Genomic DNA, 20545 nt, shown 5'->3' on the forward strand with positions numbered 1-20545 from the left:
TTGTTTCAGCAACATTAAATTTAAAAACTGTACTTTTGAGTTAAAATATATATTTATAATTTTAATAAATGACAAATTAAAAAGGCATGAACATTTTTTTGTATCGAAAAAATATCGAACCGAACCGTGAATTTTGTGTATCGCTGCACCTCTAATAAATATACATAATTTTTTTTCCTAAACCTTTTGATTTATTAATGTTCATATTCATGTTTACTTCCTATGTGACCCCTACCTACAAGAGTAGTAATAGTAGTAGTAGAGTCTGAATACTTAGCTGCATGTTCTGTTATATGTGTGTGTGTGTGTGGGGGGGGGTATACATGAGCTCACAAAGCAAGAAACTCTGCACAAAAAAACCAAAAAAACAAACAAAACTTCTTTAGTGTTGCTGGTTGTCAAAAACTCCAGGGTCTCTGCGCTGTCTTTCAGTGTGGGCGGTTGCATTTTCCTTTTTTATATCTGGGTCACATAGTGCTTACTTAAATTTAGCCTTTGTGAACTTTGCATGCGAAAACTTTAATAGCTTTAGCTTTGCTATGACAGATGCCATATTCTTGGCAGTAAGAGAAAAACAGCCGAATACACTTTCAGTGTCTCCCTCTCCATCTGTAGATTCTGGACCGAAAAAATGGTGAGATTGAGGAGATTAAGAGCCTTCACCGGACCAAGCAAAAAGAATCAGAGGAGACGATCCGTAAGCTGGAGAAGAAAGGTGAGAGGTCACGTGATTGCGGGGTTAGCATGAAGGATGTTTATACTTGTGTCTCTGCCACTTGGAGTAAAAAGCCTAAAAAGATGCAATTCCACAAAGGATTGCACTGGTGTAGAGTGACACTCTCCAGCTGTGCTGCTCAATCTAAAATTCAGTCACCTTATGTGTCTTTTTATACTTGATTTCCTTCCTTCCTTTGGTCTTGTTCCTTTCTTTTCTCACGTGTCTGCTTTAAGAGTGTCCGATGATAAAACTGCGTCGCACAGAAGAAATAGTAGCCATTCAAATAGAAACAAAATCTTTACTGTCATTGATTTCCTGACAGCACATCAGTCGAGCACAAGTGTGCGTGCATGTCTGTTCATGTGTCCATCTGTTCATACCCTGAGGCAGGGCCTGACTGCTCTTTTGTGTGTTTTGTGTCTGCGCTTACCTGCAGTTCAAAGTGTGCTGCGAGAATCCCAGGTCATCTGCGAGAGCAAAGAGAAGCAGATTGCAGAGCTGAAGAAGATGTCGGATCAGAGCGCCGACTCTTTAAAAAACGAGTGGGAGAAGAAGGTATGAGGATAAGTTGAAGGGCTTAGAAATTCTACAGGCCAACGCCGTGTAAGCAGCCCTGAGCCAGAGGAAGACTGTTTGTTAGCATGAGACAAGCAGACTTTGCTTTAAGCAGCCAGGCTGTACCTCATTCCTTCATGTGGTGCTTAAGTTAGTGTGGGTTTTTTCACTGCTGAAAAATTAATGCTCTGTGCCCTAGGTAAATTGTCTTTTCACTCCTACAGCTCCAGCTAGCTCAGCTGTGGGGGCTCAATAAGATGCTAATGAAATTTACACTCATCTCTTCAGGGCCGCTCAGCATGTGCTAAATGATGTTATAGAAACATTTTTTTTTCTCTCAGATCACATAAAAAAATGTGTAGCATATGAATTATGTTTAACCCTGTTCAAAAAGAGATACTGCACATCTAAAGAAGCAGACGGTACTAACTCCACTTTTTGGAAGTATGCACTCACTGTCACTGTATTAGGTACACCTGTTCAACTTCATGAACATGGTCCATCATAGACATGGTCAAGACGGCCTGCTGAGTTCAAACTGAGCATCAGAATGGGGAGTAAAGGTGATTTAAGTGACTTTAAACAGCATGGTTATTGGTGCCAGACGGTGCCAGGGCTGATCTGAGTATTTCAGAAACTGTTGATCTACTTTTCCCACGCAACGATTTCTAGTGTTTACAGAGAATACATGAGGCCAGAGCTCAAAGGAAAATGGCCATACTTGTATTATTAATATTTCAAGCTGCCGGTAGTTAGGGCTGTTCAATATAACGTCTATCGTTTCATTTTACGCTATCGTGGTGTCGCAAAATAAACTGTTTACGGCAATATTTTTTTCATCGTTTTGATGGTCACTGTAGTGGCTCTATTAATTTCTTAAAGTTCTCTCTTTCTCTTATATTTAATATAACCACACTAGGACGGACAAGCGCCTGTTTTTATGCGTTGTGGTTTGCAACAACGACGGTAACACCATCATGTGTCCGCTTGTTTATGTTCCACATAAACCTTTCACAATAAAGCTCAAGATCCTGTTGAGACTTTTCAAAATAAACTGAATCACGTGAAAGAGCAGATTATTTACGGATGAGAATTTAAAAAGAGCCGCCAGGTGCTAAAAAATAAACCTTAGACTCAAACGTTAGTACAGGCTTTTCCCCGCAGCACGCCGTGTAATAAATACTCACAATGAAAAAGGCGGCTGTTACAACTTATGTCTAAAAATGTAGTTTCATGCATCGGTTAAAACACTCGACTCCAGCTACATGACACGCAGCTGGAAACACTTCTCGCAAGTCGAGCTGCCCGAGATTCACATAATTTACAGAAAATGTTACATTTTTGTGATTTATATCGTTATCGGACGATAGAATTCTTATATCGGGATATGACATTTTGGTCATATCGCACAGCCCTACCGGTAGTGGTGTAACTGGACAATGACAGTGGGATTCCCATTACAGATAAATCTTCAACAACTGTGTGATGCTATCATGTCAGCATGGACCAAAATCTGAGTAGTGTTTTCAGCACTTCGTTGAATCTATGCCATTAAGAATCAAAGCAGTTCTGAAGGCAAAGGTGGGGCCAACTCATTATTAGCAAGGTATACCTAATAAAGTGGCTGTTGAGTGTATGTATGTAACATTACAATGTGTGACGTAAATGTTATTTTGTAACTGTTACCCAGAAGCCCAAAAGTTTCAGTCACTATATACTTTATAAACAAAGAAAGTATGGCATGAAGGTCTGGTGGAAGTCTGAAGCTAAAAGCCCATTTGATGCTGCTTTTGACTGTGAGATATGAGATTTCTTCATCAGTCCACAAGTCCTTCAACAAGTCCTTCATCGAGTGTTTTTAATATAATGAATTGGTTAGACAGATTGGTATCTGTCCAGGTTGTACCCTGCCTCTCGCCCAAAGACAGCTGGGATACGCTCCAGGCCCGCCGCGACCCTGAAAAAGGATAAATGGCAGAGAATGGATGGAATTGATTAAAAAAAAAAAAAAAGAGTATTATGGGGTCTCTGATTGCTGAAAAGTGTTTTTATACTTTTAAAAATTAAAAGAGAAACGATTGATCAGTCATCAATGACTGGAATTGCGGCGAGGAACATCTGTAACTGACATGTAGATGTTTCATGCCCTTGCAGCTGCATGCTGCCGTGACAGAGATGGAGCAGGAGAAGTTTGAATTGCAGAAGAAACACACACAGAATATCCAGGAACTGCTGGAGGACACCAACATCCGACTGGCTAAGATGGAGTCTGACTATAATGCACGATCACAAGCAACTGTGAGTACAGAAACGGGCATGTGTGAGTCTGGATGTGTGTGTATGTGTCAGCTTTACTGCATTAATACAGCAGCAAAGATTAATCTTACTAATATTGTTAGCTGTTTTTTTTCTGGCTTTCTGTTAATCTGTGTACTATGTGCACAAACAGTATGTTGATGAAACACGTGGGTGTTACTCACCCATAGTTGTTGTGTTACTCATTAAACTGTATGCAATGACACCCAGTTCAATACTACACATGCTTGGATGTCTGATCACAGCAGCTCATCAGTCAAGTGTGCGACACTGCCTCGTATCTTCTTTCTACTTTTATAGTTAAGCAACCATTTCATGTTTTATTCCTGAAATGCATGTGTCACATTTTATAACACTGTTGACATGAGATGCATAAGACGCTACAGTAGCTCAGATTGATATAGACGACTTCATCATCATTTTATTTATTTATTTAAGTCATCTTTTTACAAGTTAAATGAAAGGAAAAACAACACCATCTGCCTCTGGCTGTAGATTTGAGGTGTTGAGGATCAATTGCTCTGCACACTTTCAGACAAAAAATAATTTTCTGGAGCAGCTTCTTTGAAATGTTGTGTTAGTGCTCAGTCTGTTGGTGTTTTTTGTTGCAGCTGCTGTGTGTTGTGTCTGCTGAGACCAATGATGTGATTTTCTGACATTGAATTATTAATCTCCACACCCTGATTTATGTTGGACCTTGTGTTGCTGCACATACCAAAGTAGCAGATGTGCTGGAAGACTACCACTTAACCAGTGGTCCCGTGGATTTACAGATACAGTGTTGTGCAAAGGTTTTGAGCCACAAATATGTATTGTAACGTGCAAACATAAATGAATATACGGTATATAGGACAAAAACAGAGCTTGTACAATTCTAACAAGACTGAAAGACAATATTTGGGATGAGCACCTGTGTTCTTCACCACAGCCTGAACTATCTAAAGCAGCTTTCCTGTCATTTCTTTAAGTTGTCTTCAGGAATAGTTCTCCAGGCTTCTTGAAGGACAGTCAAAGCTCTTTTTCGCATGTTGGCTGCCTTTTTTGTTCTCTGTCAAGATGATTGCACACTGCTTCAATAATGTTGAGGTCCAGGCTCTGGAGAAAGCAGTCCGTGACTGATGGTGCTCCACTCAGTGTTTTTCAATTTAGATATCCTTTTACTGCATTGGCAGTGTATTTGGTGTCACTGTCATAACAAAAAAAAGGAAGTTGTTGCCAATCATATAATATTGTATGATGGATCAAACTCTGACTGTACTTTTCTTGATTCATATTTACATCAGATTTGACAAGATCCCCAACACTAGGGCTGAAATACAGAATCTACACCATGTTTTACAGATGGCTGTGAAAACCTCTCTCCTGACCTTGTCCATACATACTTATAACTGATTTTTATTTATTTTATTTTTTTATTTTATGGCTTCATCACTCCACAAGACCTGTTACTACTGATTTTCAGACACTTTTCTGGAATTTGGCAAATCTCAGCCATTTCTGTCTGTCTCCCTTCCTTCAGAATAGCTTTTTGTCAGCCACACTTTCACAGAGACCACTTCTGATGAAGGTTCAGTTAACAGTAGATGGATAAGATGAAGGGTCAGATACATCTCTCAGGTCCTTTGTCAGGTCTTGGCTGACATGACTTTCAGATACCGTTCACCTGCTTTGGACAGTTTTTAAGGCCTGACACTTCTTTTGTCTGCTACTTGTCCAGTTTCCTCTTTTTTTTCCCACTAACTAAAGAAATGGAAACAAATGGTGTGACTGGCAGCAAGTAAATAAAGGACCTAAAGATACCGTTGTTCTTTTGCTAAGTTGTCAGTTATGTGTAGACGCGACACTAGATCATCCATTGAGTTAGGTGCTTTTTTTTAAATACTTTAATGATTTGTAGGTCAGTGTTAAGTGACTTTAAGAACCAGAAAAAAAAACATTCCTCCAAAAATGGGTCAGGAATGGCGACTGCACTGAAAATGAGTGACAAAGCACATTTCATAAGGTGGAACCAGTTGAAAAAGCAGGAGGAGTCCTAGGAATTATTAGAAAAATAGGGTTTCCATTTATTTAACCCTAAAAATTATATTTACAAAAGTAATAAATGTTGAGCTCATAAAAGAGGTCAAAGAAACAAAACTTAATTCAGGCAAAGAACTGCAAACTTAACAAACCAAACAACTGCCCAAACAAACATAACTGACCTAAACAGGAAATGACACACAAGGGTATATATGATGGCTGATCACATCACTATGACACACGAGGGGTAACTAAACAAAACACAATCATAAACCACAAAAACCATGCAGTACAGGCTAGTTTGTTAATAAACTAAATACCAAAGAAGAACATCAAAACCACTGAACCCTAAACTCAAATATCTAATCAAATATAAAAGCTTTCCAAACCAATCAATAAACTTATTGGAAACTAAAGTGTGTTATTGTGTTCAAATGAAGAAATGAAAATACACAAAAGTTACCGACTTTAGAGTGTGGCCATGGGTTTGGGCATCGCAAGCAGGCTTCTTGGAAGCAAAATGCAAAGAAAGGAGGAGTGGCTCAAGACTTGCACAGTAGTGTAAAACTCACATGATGAGCATATAAAACACAACATATTTAGTATTTTATTCTGGGTTAACTTAGTCACATTTTTGTGTCCATCAGTTACACAGTGAGTGTTTGTGTAAATCGACTTTAACTACCTGACTTGTCGTGTTTTCCTTTACTTTTTTTATTATTTATTTTTGTATGCACACGTTTGTTCCATCTGTCTGTGATCACGACTTATACTTAAGATAGTGTGAGCAGCTTTCAGAGATTCATCCTAAAGAGCAGCAGGGGATGCAAGTGTTCAAACGCTTAGTGTAGGCAGATTATTTTCTGTGCTCAGCACCACCTTTCACTGGAACAAACAGGATTCTCTGCGACTAGATTTACTTCTGCTAAAAAGTCTTTCCTCAGTTAGTTCTAAATGTATACATCTGTCGCATGGCTAATCAGGGGGGAAAAAAGGGACCCACAACACTCGGTGGCTGAAATGAAAGGAGACATTCTCTAACCTCTGGCCAAGAATGACTCTCATATCTTGTGCCTGTCATCTTTAAAAAGGTCTTTGATCCAAGTATGTATTAAATCTTACCCATTGCCGTGATTGTGCTTGAAGATGTGCGTGCACACATGCGTACACACCTCCCAAAGCTGCACTTTCTTTGAAGTCTTATGAAAGGACTTTGGTTTAAGTGGGACTATGCACATTTCATTAGCTGGGACCATCAACACCAGAGGCCAGTTGAATGCACGTGTTTCATAAATACAGTTTCTATCAGTATCAGTGTTCATGGTTTGCCATACACACACGCTGCCTCTGGCCTTAGTCTGTCAACAGGGCCACATTTAAGAGGCTGCAAATACTGAATGGTTCATGGTTGATTCCCCCCCCCCATTTTTTTTTTAAATAATTAAGGCCAGACAAGGTCCAAGAAATTGGGGGGAAAGGCCCCTTGTCACTGTAACAGCTGCTGTCCTCCTGTAGTGTTGGGCTATTCACAAACACACGCTGAGGATATGTGTTGAAGGTAGTCTTTATCTCAGGTGAGTTGGTACAGCACCTTTTTGTCAGCGATTGCTGTCTCTGTGCTTGATCCTTTAGAGCTGGAGTTGCCTCATTTTGCCCCATGTTGACTTTCTTGAGTCTTTCAATATCCAGATGAATCTTCCTTTCAGTCCATACTCCTCATTAAATAGAAGTGAGCTCCAGTAATGCTGAACATGTGCTTTTGTGCAGCAAATCACATTGTAGTTGTTTGTGGTCAGTGCTACTCCTCTACTAAATACACTGCTCGAAGAAATCAGAGTAACACTTTTTGATCTGATGCAGGATCACCATGCACTAGTTGTGCATTTGGCTGTTGTGGGTGTCACTGCTGGTAAATGGACTGATTCTTATATAGCACTTTTCTACTCAACTGTAGCGCTCACAGCACTTTATACAACATGCATCAGTCACACATTTATACAAGCACTTTTTCCTATGCTTTTCCTACCTGTGCTTTCTATCGAACAATCAAAGACAATGGTCCAAATTGAGTCCACGATGCCAGTGAACGCTCTTGGTGAACCCCAAGAGCATATCTCGGATACTTTGGCATGCAGACTGTAGCAGCCAGAGATCGAACCACCAACCTTCCAATTAGTAGATGACCTGCTCTACCTCCTGAGCACCAGCCACCAATACTAGAGGTAGACAATGCTTGGACCATACGGAGGTTACAGTGGTAGTCCAACATCTTTCAATCTTCTGTACCTAGGCCTGTGCTTGTTACGGCACACATGTGCCATTGCCAGGAAGTTCTATGTCTCCCCGGCATGGAGGCAATTCCAGGAGAAAGACAGTTACTCTAGGGTAGCTGGACAGGGTCATAGAAGTTCCTTAATCTATCAGGAGGACTGGTATCTGCTACCTTTGTACAAAGACGAACAGGGTGAACACTACCACACCAAACAATCAGAAGCAGGCTTCATGAAATTGGCCTGAGAGCCAGAGATCCTTTTATGGGCCCTAGGCTGACTGCCTGGCACCAGTTAACCTAACATTAATGTGTTTGGAAACCACTGCACCACTGTGCCGAAGAGATGTAGATCCTAAGTTTATATCCAGGACACAATATGAAAAGTTTGCTCACATCACACGCAACACAAGCAATCCAGGACAACCTCAAGTCGATGATTCATTCCCTTCAAATACAGCAGACTGGATGCAGCTTAATAACAAATGAAATAAAGACTGTTCATCTGCCCACCGCTGCCTTGTGGAGTTTCTCTCCAACAGAGATCACAAAAAGATACTTCGGATGTTGTTTTTGGCTCTTATCTCTGCGCAGGGCAGAACAGGTAGAAGTGACTGAGTAGGTGTTTGAAAATAAAGACAAGCTGCTATCTGCACCAGCCAAGCTTTTAACAGTAGTCCGTGCACGTCCAAATCAAGTAAAGATAGAGATGCATTTGTAGCAGTGCCACATTGTCTCCACTGCTGATATTCCACTGATTGAATGGGCCTTTCCTATATATAGGATATAATTAGTAACACTGTTTTAGACAAATATAGAATAACTGGTTTCTGAAGATGGCACTAAACCTTTTAAAAAAACATTTGCTGGACACTTATTCCTCAAGCTTACTATTTCCCCCTTACTCTATCCTCTTCCTTTAATAGTGTTTGCTTATTCTATATATGTATTATAGTGATGTTTTTATGAGGACTTTTGTAAGTCTAACCAAATTCTATTATTAGAATTTGAAGCACAATATGCGTGGCCTCAGGAGACGAGCGATGATACAGGCTGCCTTCCAGTTGCTGGCTGTAGTTCAGATACAAATATTGTGAAAGGTCGTCCATCACTTTTTATGACTTTTTTTGTCACAGCTTACATGTTTTGTTTTGTTTTCCCCTCCTCTTCAAAGGCTTAATCATTTCAAAATCTTCGAAGAGGAGCGTAGCTCATAATCTAGTTTAGTCTGCACTTCACACAAAGTCATTCCCCTTCTAAAACACCTAATTAGGGGACATATTTTGGCCCCACTGAGGGTCCAGGTGTGCCGAGTCAGGCTTCAGTATGGAGACGTGTCTTCTCATCTCCTGCCAGAAAGCTAAGTGTCAGCATGCGTCCCAGCACAACACAGACTCCTTGTTCCTTTTCTTAACGGCCTACACTGCTAACACAAAGACAAAGGTCTCTCTCAGCAGCCTTGCCAGGCGCAGCTCGCATACTCTTTTCAAACGCACCATTCCCCGCCTTTCCCGTCACTCCACCTTCAGTCATCGCAATCTTCTGTCATCATCTAGATCAACTAGCACGCTCCGTCTTTAATCAGCGCCCCGTCATCGCCTTTATCGGCCCGCCTACACTGCATTCCACGCTGTCATGTGTACATACACACACACGAAAACACATATGTGCATGTTGATGGACAGTAGGCAGGGAAGGGAAGTTCTTTTTAATCAAAACAGTGTAGGAAGAAGCTGTCTGTTTAGGCTGGACTTTGATCATTGTCTTCTGAAAGTCTGAATCTTGATCAAGTTTTTGACAGTGGAAAAGAGACTGAAATACCTCAACGCTGTCATTGTGTATGCTGGAGTCATTTGATCTGATGCAGGATCACCATGTTCAGATATTTAAATCGATGAAGTTATAGGCTTTTTATGATGCCCTATGTTGATGTACCAGCACTTTACTGCCACCAGAGTTAAATGTCAGTAATTTAAGAGATGTGGCTAGACTTTGAAATTGCCAGTAATATCAGGCAATTTTCACACACTGACCCATCTAACAACTGATTATTGTATGTTACTGGAATTGTAGAAAGAAAATGCGGCCTGTGCAGTTTGCTATTATGAATAGAATAGAATAGAATTCAACTTTATTGTCATTGCACATGCACAGGTAAAGGGCAACGAAATGCAGTTTGCATCCATCCAGAAGTGCTTTAGTGATATAGATATATTACAATATATATTAGCAATAATATAGATATGTGAGTATATTACAGAAATGGGTCTATTATGGTATGTTATAATGTACACGGTATGAAGTATGTTGTGAATATTCTATAACTATAAGTATGTACAGGCTGTAGTGAGTACAAGCTATGTACAGGATATGAACAGGATATAAATATGAAAAACTATACAGAATATGAAATAAATAACTTTACAGAATCTGGGATATACAGCTATACAGAAATGGGAACTATGCAAGTTGTAAACAGTTGTAGGATTAAAGATTATAGAATGTACAGAATGATTATTTACACAGAGCTATACATTATGGAAGCATTCATTAACTTTTACATTTTCAGCTGGTATCACTATGAGTTTATTCTTATGCCTCAATTTGGGTAATAAGTTTAAACAGTAGCCAGAATGTAACAGAGGAACAACAGCTGACTAGAAACATGTATATCTGAGTTGTTTTTTTTGTTTGTTTTTAACTTGAGTCTTCGTATGCTTACATGACAGTAAAGGTTATCTCGTCTTTTCTCTTACAAAGGAGTCTTCTAAAAGTTTGCCATGTGGAGCAGGGAAGGATTTTCAGCTACAAATTTTATTAGCATGTAATAGTATTACACATTTTTGGAGTAATTATCATTTATTGTCAATGAGTGAAGTGAGAGGATCATTCAGCTGCACCGTTAGCCACATGTTAGCTTCGATACGTTCATATCAGTGACCTGATTTCTGTGGAGCATGCGATCCTCTGACTTATGCTCATTTTCCCGTGCTGACGCCCTTGGTGGTTCAAGCTGTTTGATTTCGTAACAACTTGTGTGTCCAGGAGCAAACGATGAGAGAGCTCGAGCTCCGGGTGAAACAGCAGTCAGCAGAAGTGGAGAAGGGCAACACGCTGCGTCAGAAAGTGACACAGGAGAAGGCTGAGCTGGAGATCCACATTGCATCTATCAGCACTGAACTCCAGGAGGCCAACAGACGGTATGAACCTGTTTGGCGTGTGGTATAGGGGTGGATTGAAAGATAAAGAGGAGAAGAGTAGCTAGTGCTAATATTGAAAGCTTTTCAACACTAACCAGCTTTTCATGACTAGGTTTTACTGCCATGTGCTTTTTAATTTAAATGTCTTCTTCACATCTTAAGAAAGCTTTATGTAATCTATTGCTAGTGTGCAGCGGATGGACAGTAAAAATGGTGTATGAATAGAAACGGATCTGTATGTGTGAAACTCTTTCATGAAGTCTGAGTCAAGCTGTTAGCTTTTCACAGGATTATGATCCTGCAGAAGGAGAAGGAGGAGCTGAGCGAGCAGCATGAGCAGGCCACGCAGAAGCTCCAAGTCAAGTACGAGACCGACTTGAGCCACTTGCACCATGAGCATGCTCTCTCGGCTGCTAAGGTTCACATTACCACAACACACTCACACGTATCTCCCTCGGCCTGCTAAATTTTGCTGCTGACTGATTAATAACACACAACTTTTAGCAAATCTCTCCACTCTCTATTGCAGGCCTCTGAGGTGATGGCAGATTTAGAGAAAACTGTGGCTCAGATCAAACAGCAGCTCGAGGACAGTGAACATCGAAGACACCAACAAGTCAGGGTATGATATGATTCGGGTGGCGACGCTCATTTTAAACCTCTCTTTCGTCACTGCAACAATACGAGCTTTAAAAGTGCTTGTCATTAGCAGCTCTCTCTGACCTATTGATTCGACTCTGCTTCCTTTCAGGATCAAGAGATGAAGTTTCAGCAGGAAAAAGATGAACTGCTGATCAGCTGTGAGAAAAAGGTAGTGTGTTCCTGTTCCATAAGGAAAAATCCATCTGCCAAGCTCAGTAACCTCCTGTCATTATATCAAAACCACCCCCGAACAAAGTGATTAGTGGAGATCAAAGCTTGGAGCCGCATGTTCCTCATGGTTCTCTGCTCTTGTAAAATCCTAAAAGCCTCAGTTAACAGGTAGATGTTAGGCTGGCGCAAAGGAAGGCAGGATGGTAAGTTGGTAATTTAGATCAAGAATTATTAAGTTGTAAAAATAAGAAACAAGTTAGAAGCAAATTGAAATAAACATTTTTTTTGGGGGGGGGTCTGTCTGAAGTATGCACTGTCTCTGTACCCAGGCCTGTGCTTGATTACCCCCTCTCCTTTGAGAGACCCTTTTTAAAGCCATAGAGCAGCCATAAAGCATAAAGTACAAAGGCTATTGTTAATGATCTGAGCTGGACCAGACTAGGCCAGGCCAGACTTCATAGGTAAAGATCAGGTTTAAACTCCACACTGCAGCTGGGTCATCTTCAAAGTCCCACATCTTGGTGGCAGGCTGGCATACACATCTGGCTGCCTGTGAGTGATACACCTGCAAAAACTTAGCAGGCATGTGTGTTCTTTATTTGGGGTCAAGGAGGATTTAAATTAAGCTTCCCTCAGTGGATTGCTTTTGATGTGTGTGTGTGTGTGTGTGTTTCTTTCTTTTTTTGCCCTCGTAATCCACCTGTATTTTTTTTTCCTACCTTTTCCTCTTCTTTCTTTGCTTCACGAGGTGACGGGGGAATGAAAGACAGACAAGTCCGTTGTTCATTTTCCTTTTTGTTTACTCTGGAAAGATTCCTCGCTCCGCTCCCGAGGAGTGCTAAAGGATACACAAGAAGGAGACTGTGGTATGGTATCTGGACATGAGAAGGTCCCATATGGCTGCCATAGATCCAGATTGAGAGGCCCTCTAAGGCAGGCGGGATGGGCTCAGCTACTTTTGATGGGGTGATAGAAGAGATGAGACCAGATGCACAAGGTCACAGGCAGAAGAGTTTCCTTGAGTGATGTTTGATGGTGTCTGCTTTTGCACTCACTCGCACCTCTCTCTCTGTTCCTCCTATACTCTCATCCTCGCTCCCTCTTCCTCTTCCTCTCTCTCTCCCTCTCTATCTGTCTAAGGTTTTGGCACTTCAAACTGAGGCAGAGAAGGAAAAGGCAGAGGCTAAAAGGAAGATAGCCAAACTGGAAGAAGCACTCAGGTATGATGGGAAAAGGCTAAACAGAGAGTTGTGTTGAATTAAAGACGTTTCATGGGTAATTACATCCTGGGTCTATGCTTTAGACTCCATTGATAATTATTTAGTCTGTTTAAGATACTTCATCAGCATTTCAGCATCAGATGTCTTTCCAAAATCCAACAGAATGAGGAGTAAAAGGACGATCAGGCAGATTTTCAGGCACAAACACAATACAGAACCAACCCAGTCATATTCTGACGTTGTCACATTGCCGTTGTGGCAGGTACATGGAGAGTCACGGTGCATTATCACTATCTGTACTGAAACCGGCAGCAAAGTTTCCAACATGTCTAATGTTAGCAAGCATGATTTTTTTTTTTTAAGAGTCATTAATATCACAGATTTGGGCCTCGATTTTGTGGCTTCAGACTTTATTAAAAGGAGTTGTTTATGTCTACTGACTTTGAGTCTTTGATCATAAAAACAGCGTGTATGAATTCTGTTTTAAGGCGGAGTTTGGCTTTAACAAGTCAACCCTTGCGCGCTCTCTTTGATCTCTTCTCATAACTGAAACTAGTACTGAGTTGAGAGCCTTGAAAGTCTCAGAGCTTCACATGTGACTGGTGTTTGCGATGACTTGATGAAAACTGGCAAATCTAATCCTATTGTATAAACCGAGTAGTCTCTATAGTAATGAAAGCTGATAAACAAAACTGTCGACTTTGACACAATCATATGGCTGATATTTAATGGACGAGAAACAGCCTGGGTATTGGTTAATATTAAAGAGTGTTATGGGGTGATGCACATTGAGTCAAGAAAATTAAAAAACATGAACACTACACTGATCAATATTTGATATCAACAATTGATAAAATGGCAAAGTAATGACGTGCGGTGAATCCACCAACAGTTCTTGTTTAATTCACTTTTCCTCAGCCTCCACTCAGCTTACTACCATCATTCAGCAATTTGTTTCGATTCAGTCTCATGATTCTCATCAGTCCTGTTTCCAGATGCAGCATACAGCTGTTTTGAATAAACTAAAAAGCCATATATTTCCCACAGGAGTAAGTGAGGGTGGCCTGTAACACAGTATTTAACAATAAATATGCTCTTTTTAAGTCAGTGAGATACCCATCATTGCTCAATTGTGAAATCTGTTAAAGTAACCATATTCTGTCATTTATATACATGATTGCTTCACTCAGACATACTCATACGATTACTGAACATTGTCAGTGTCACTCTAGTGAAGGGTAAATACACTTTTGGATTGTTTACTTCTCTCCATCTTTGTCGCCAGAAGGAAGACCTATGCGTATGTGCGCCCTCAACCCTTTCTGCCATCCAGACTGGTCCTCAGTCACTAATATCTCTTTAGAAATGTTCAAAAAATTTGTGCAGACACAAAATAGGCATTGGATTAAGTGCTTCCTCTGGATTAAAAGTGGTTAAGAAAGAAAAGTAAAAAGTAAAACTCACTGTGGCTCAAGTTAAAAAAAAAAAAAAAAAAAAGTATGTATGAAGTATGAAAGGCGATCAGTATTAAAAAGATGTCCAAGATGAGCCATATTCTCCAGCATCTGTGGAAAAGTGTCAAACATTTTGACTAAGTGACGACATCCAGCAAGGATGAGGATTCAATGAAGGATAAGATGAGAAGTATTAATAACATTAATAATGCTATGTTGTTGGTATGTTTGGTCTAAGGCACATATACAAAGATTGTGGAGCCCCGTGGTCCACAACAATCAAGTTTTCAGTGAGCTCCACAAAGAAGCTCAAAGACATATGGAGTCTTAAGCATGTGCATTTCATTAATGTGTCTGCAACACATTCAGACAACTGCTGTGACAACTTTTAAGGACACGCAATCGAATGGTGGCGAAGGATGTCTGAAGAGGAAGAATGTCAGTGTTTCTTTGGGCCTGTCTGATTGTTAAATACACAACGCTTTGCAAACACATTGACTATGTTTTCAGCATGATATACTGCTGCAGCTCCTGCTTTGAGGCAGTTGTGTTGAGCGTTGAAAGTGCAGATTTAACTGTTTCCGATAATGATTACTCACATACATTGCGTGGTTCAAGAAGTTATTGTAGTGCACAAATGCAGGGCAATGAAACAGCTTTACCTAAATGGAATGTAGCCACACCTAAATAGTGTTGTTAATTAAACTTGTAGCTACAATGTTTCAGAATGCCTACTATAGAGGAAAATATTATTAAAGGAATGGATAAAAAATAACATGTAATCTACTCTAAATGCCACATCCAACACTAACTCCTTTAGCTTCAACACTCTCTTCTATCCAGAGCTGCATATGTTGAAATGCTCGACTTCAGCAGACTGCAGACAATCAGCAAACCAACCAGCGAGCCAGTCAGTACATTCCACTGGGTAATTAATCCCATACAGGGCCATATTACTTGGCCACAAGCAGATTATAGTTTCTGTGGCAAGACTAGATCATGTTCTGCACAATTAAACAGAGCGCCGGCTCGGCCTATTCAGCAACTGTAGCTCCAGTTCCAGCTATACATGGCCCAAGCTCGTCACAGTGCCATCACTCACCCCGAGTGGGTTTTAGCTGTTCGTTGTAGCATAATAGAAACCCAAAGGTCTTCCAGGATTCTTCTTCTATGGTCAAAGTGGTCTTAGACAAACACTAACAATAACACTGTGGCTGTTTGAGGAAAAGATTGTATGGTTGTTACTCCTCTTCCTTTCTTTCAGTCACCATGATGCAACAAAAAAACACATTTTTGTAGCATTTAGTAAATATCGGTGTAAATATCATAAGGGGACACTGATGGTTGTGTTTTCTTATTGTTTGCTTGTCATTGTCAGCCCAGCTACAGAGAACGTCCTTAAACACAGCAGACGGATCCGTTTGTGCATAAATTATCCTTGTTGTTAGTATCAGTAACGAGCCAGTCATTCCCTCGTTTAAACACTGAAAACGGCAAGTGGCCCGTTGGGCTCTTAGCTAATTAAATACTCAGGCTGCATACACACGCACACACTTTCTCGAACACACTGAGCAGCCTGATGTCTGCTACCTGCCTGCTGCCGTGGCAACACTGACGGCCTTTAAAGGCGATCCAGCAGAACTTCAAAGTCAAAGCAAGACCGCACGCAGGTTTGTGTGTGTGTGTGTGTGTGTGTGTGTGTGAAGATTGGAGGATGAATGATAAAATTAAACAAATAGAACTGCTCAAGAAACCTCCTCATTCAGATACTCTGCGATACATGCATCTGTATAATGCATGCACAATGATCCATGCAGACTATGTGAACATAGATTTATTATTAACAGTCTTTGCCTATATAAAAAGAAATATTTAAAAAATCCACAAATTTATATTTTTTTCTTAATAAGTTGATGCGACTGCTGGTTGTGCATTTTTAATGGATCTGATTATTCATATGTAGCATAAGTAAGTGATACCCATTCAAAGTCTAAGAAGAATATGATCTTCTTGTCCTGTCATGCAAATAAGCATTGCTGTGTCAGTTTGAGTTCCTGGTCTGTGTTACTATGGCAACAACAACAGAAAGCACTACAAAGCTGCGCTGGGAACAAGTTTCTCTCCTTTTTTTTCATCCCAACGTGCCTCAGATCATTACAGGGCATTAGCATGGAGATGGAGAGATACACCACAGATAGTGGTGGTTGTGGATGGGGTAGTAAAGAGAGGAGGGAGCTCATCTGGGGAACAGCTTGCCTGCTTTGCAACAACGACCTCCAAATCACAATTTGGGGAAAATAGAAAACCACTCAAATTTTTAGAGTAGAGAAAAAGAAAAAGGTTGTAGATTATGGCGTTTCTTTTCTCTCTGAGACACAGGCATCGTTTTATTTTTCATGCCGCCCTTCCTAGAACTTGTATCCCAGCTGCGTTAAACAAAACCACGTCTTTACTAAGGCGTGGTGCAAACTTTGGTTTTGTCTCTCTGATTATTTACACTTTGGAGTGGCCGAAGTAGCACTTGACTGTGAGCGGCTATCCAGTTTCACACGCGGCATCATTAATATGATGTTTCAGTCTTTGATTTATTTAACAATCCATCTCTAGTTTAAAGTTTGTCGCTTCCCTACTAATGTTGATTTTTTTTCCTCCTTTTCGGGGGGGGAAACGTCGCCTTTTTTCACTGTTTATTCTCTAATCAGCTCTTGGCAACAGTTGCTCTGGCCGATAACGTGTGTTTCCTTCTGGCTGCGTGTCATTGTTCACCTTGTGCATACCCATATGCATGCATGAGATAGGGTCCCTCATGCATGTCCTTCTACTCTTAAAGATAAAGGATTCATCCAATGCCTTCTTTCATGCTAGTGTGTGTGTGCGCGCACTTTTTCTACAACTGGGTGTGTCTTTGAAGTGGTCTTATCTTTCTCAGCATTCCTCTCCCATGACAGGAGGGATGGAGGGAAATAGGGATGGGGGTCCTGAGAGGGACCAGAGGTAGCCAAGCAGGGGCCATCCAGCAGCACGGTTAATGTTCAGGTGCAGGAGGAGCAGGTGGAGGCATGGATCCTGAATATTGAGAAGCTTCAGTGGGGCTCAATATTGACTCCCATGATAACTACTTTGAAAGGGGGAGTTGGGAATGGGTTAAGAATCAGTTCAATACCACAGATTTGACAAAATGAATATTCTGTCCTTTAAATAGATTTTGATAGATTTTTTTTTTTAAATGAATACTTATTTGTATGTTTATTATTCAAGCTTGTAATGATCAGATAGCACTGCAAGGATATAACTGAGTCAGTCTAACCAGTATTTCCTCCTATTTCTGAATACTGAATTAGTAAAGTAGATAATGAATAAAAATGAGCTGTAATTCTGGTTATTTGTTATTCAGCTGTTATTTGTCATATTTAATCACCCCATCACTTAATGGTCTGACATTTTAATATCCTGCTTTAATGATTTTTAATTGGTTTTCTCTGCTTTCACGGTCGTCACTCGAAACCAAGATTGGCATTTCTACGCGAAGCTGGTTTTCTTCCAAATCTGCGCTGAGAGTCTGAATTTAGACCAGCAGGCTCGCTTAGAGCTGATGGTTCAGACTGCACGGATTGTCTTCAGGGCTTTCATTGTTTCACTCAACTTCATCTTCCACTGCATTATGTTTGGGATATGTAAATACAGTAGTCTCACTTTAGGGACTTGTGCCTAGTTGATTTAGCATGTTTCCATTGTAGTCTGCATAATTCGTAAAGCCAAATAGCATTTTAAGGCAACAGCAGAGACAGGAAAACCAACGTAGAACAACATTTTCCTAGATTTATCTCAAACTTTTATTAAAAAATTGCTCCATTTGGTTTTTTGTTGCTGTAGTTTGAATCGGATGTATAGAGAGCACAAATAACAGCCTTCCCTCGGCGTGTCTGCGCTACACTAAAGCGACAAGTTGTTTGGAGGGAACAACTTTTTCTTTAACGCCTTGGAACTGAGTGAGCCCCAGAGCTGGTTTGAACAATGACAAACATATATTGTTCTTTGTCTTTTTGCTCCGTCCCACCCACCATGTTTATCCACCTACATACTGCTACTGCCAGTGTGTGTTGCACCAGATTCATTATTCTCTCTCCTTATTGGTGTTTAGGTGTTTTTGAGGTACGACTCACTAACTAGTGTGAGGTAAAGTCGTTTTTCTTCTTCTTCTTCTTCTCCGGGGATTATGCGAGAGCATAAACTTCACAGCAAAGTTTGAAATGTCATCATGTCAGATGTAATATCCTTCTAGTTCTCGAGCAAAGCACTCCAAAGCGATTCCCTTTGCAACTTCTCCGAGATGTGGAAATCAGCTACTTAGTTGTTGCATTGTCGCGTATTTCTGTGACTGATCTGGTCTAAGATATATCAGAAAATACTGAAATATATTCAAAATGTAGCATCTCCACTGGCCAATTGATGTGTCTTACTTTTGCTCCACAAATTCATATTCAGCTTGACTGAGAAAAACTGGAAAGTGGTTGCCTTTGAGCAACCGCTTGTTGTTCTTTTGATTATTCAACTTAGTTGTTGCATCTTTGATTCATCGTTTTGCCGCAAAATCTTTGGGGTTTGGCAAACTGCTAGAAGGTTGGGGCTTAAATTAAAAAAATAAAGGTCAACAGTCGTGTCTTTAAAGATGCTACCGAGGCAGCTGTTCCCTGCAGGCACGCGGACGACTACATGTGTAGATGCCACTGTAGGCGGAGGGCTGTGCTCTTTACGTTTGTGGCTGTTTTTTTGTTTAATTTATTAAAGTGAAATGCTGCTCATAAACACGGCCAGAACTGTAGGTTGGCTTTAAAGCCATCCAGCTCGACGATGCTCTGTTTTCTATTCCCTCTTTTCTACCCTTTCTGCCTTTAATATTTTCTTGCCCTTGTGCTATCTCTCTTTTGTGTTCACTTATTTGTGGTCTGTCTCTTATTCTGTGTCTGTTTCTGTCTTCTTCTTTTTTTTCCCACTCTCTCTCCCTTTCTCTTTCTCTGGGGATGCAGATGAAAACCAAGCCTGTTTTATTTTTTCTTCAGAGGGCGCTGAATATTTCAGTTTTGCATTTTCTCTCTTTTTATGTGCTCTCGCTTTTTTTCTCCGAGCCCCTTTGATGTGTCTGTGGATTCGTTATCATTCCGTTTGGATGAGCTCACAGACGCAGATGTGGAGGCACTCACATGCACTTGGCTCTCTCTCACACACACACACACACACACACACACACACACAAACACACACTCACACTGACTCTCTGGCTTTTTATGCTAGAGACCAGCGGCATCCACATGCAAGCGTGCATTCTGGTCTGTTTGTCAGTCTTTTCCATGTGCTGCTCCACCCACATCACAGCCCATACAATTCTTAAATGCTCTTGCTTACATGAAAAGAATATTTGCATAAGCAATTAAGAGTTTCGTCTTTGTGCACAGACGTCAGCGGGTGCTTTTGTGTCAACTGCATGCGTGAGCCTATATACAGTAACTTCATTGTGTATCCGCCATGTGCTCGCGCACTCGCACAGGCAGCACGTGGCACCGTGTGGTCAGAGGAGTCCGGAATATGCCGGCATCCCCGCACCCCTCCTGTCTGCCAGGCGGCTGGATGGCGGAAGCTCCTTCACCCTCTCTAGTACACAAACACTCTTCTCTCTTTGCCGCCCTCTCTTCCTCCCCTTTAAACAGCTGTTTAAGGATTGAGGGATAAGAGGACTTCCTCTTTAGCAAAGGCACATCTTTAATTTGAGCCTCCTCTCCTTCCACTTTTCTGACCAGAGATCCATTTAAAGCCAACAGGCCGCCCTGGCGCTGGCACCCCTCTCCTTCCCTTTCCCTCTCCATTTCTCTCTGCCAGGCCTCCTTGACTCCTTTTTCGCTGTCCTCTCATCTCACCCTCGTTGCTCTGTTATTGATGGTGACACGCTGTCTACCGCTGTAGTGACCACACACGTTCACACGTGC

General features: G+C 40.9%; 1 protein-coding gene across 4 annotated transcripts in view; it reads left to right on the forward strand.

Moving 5' to 3' along the window:
- Window positions 1-20545, forward strand: part of cep112 (centrosomal protein 112) — a 139900-nt gene that overhangs the window by 44770 nt on the left and 74585 nt on the right. For all 4 annotated transcript variants that reach the window (XM_005925400.3, XM_042222204.1, XM_042222203.1 and 1 more), the window contains 8 exons: window positions 616-715; window positions 1155-1273; window positions 3428-3571; window positions 10923-11077; window positions 11366-11495; window positions 11607-11699; window positions 11829-11888; window positions 13031-13110. In XM_005925400.3, the coding sequence (XP_005925462.1) occupies window positions 616-715; window positions 1155-1273; window positions 3428-3571; window positions 10923-11077; window positions 11366-11495; window positions 11607-11699; window positions 11829-11888; window positions 13031-13110 (881 nt within the window). The remainder of the gene's footprint in view (window positions 1-615; window positions 716-1154; window positions 1274-3427; window positions 3572-10922; window positions 11078-11365; window positions 11496-11606; window positions 11700-11828; window positions 11889-13030; window positions 13111-20545) is intronic.

The sequence above is a fragment of the Haplochromis burtoni genome, unplaced genomic scaffold (assembly GCF_018398535.1).
Source record: "Haplochromis burtoni strain Fernald_Lab_line unplaced genomic scaffold, NCSU_Asbu1 Contig_81, whole genome shotgun sequence".
Lineage (NCBI taxonomy): Eukaryota > Metazoa > Chordata > Actinopteri > Cichliformes > Cichlidae > Haplochromis > Haplochromis burtoni.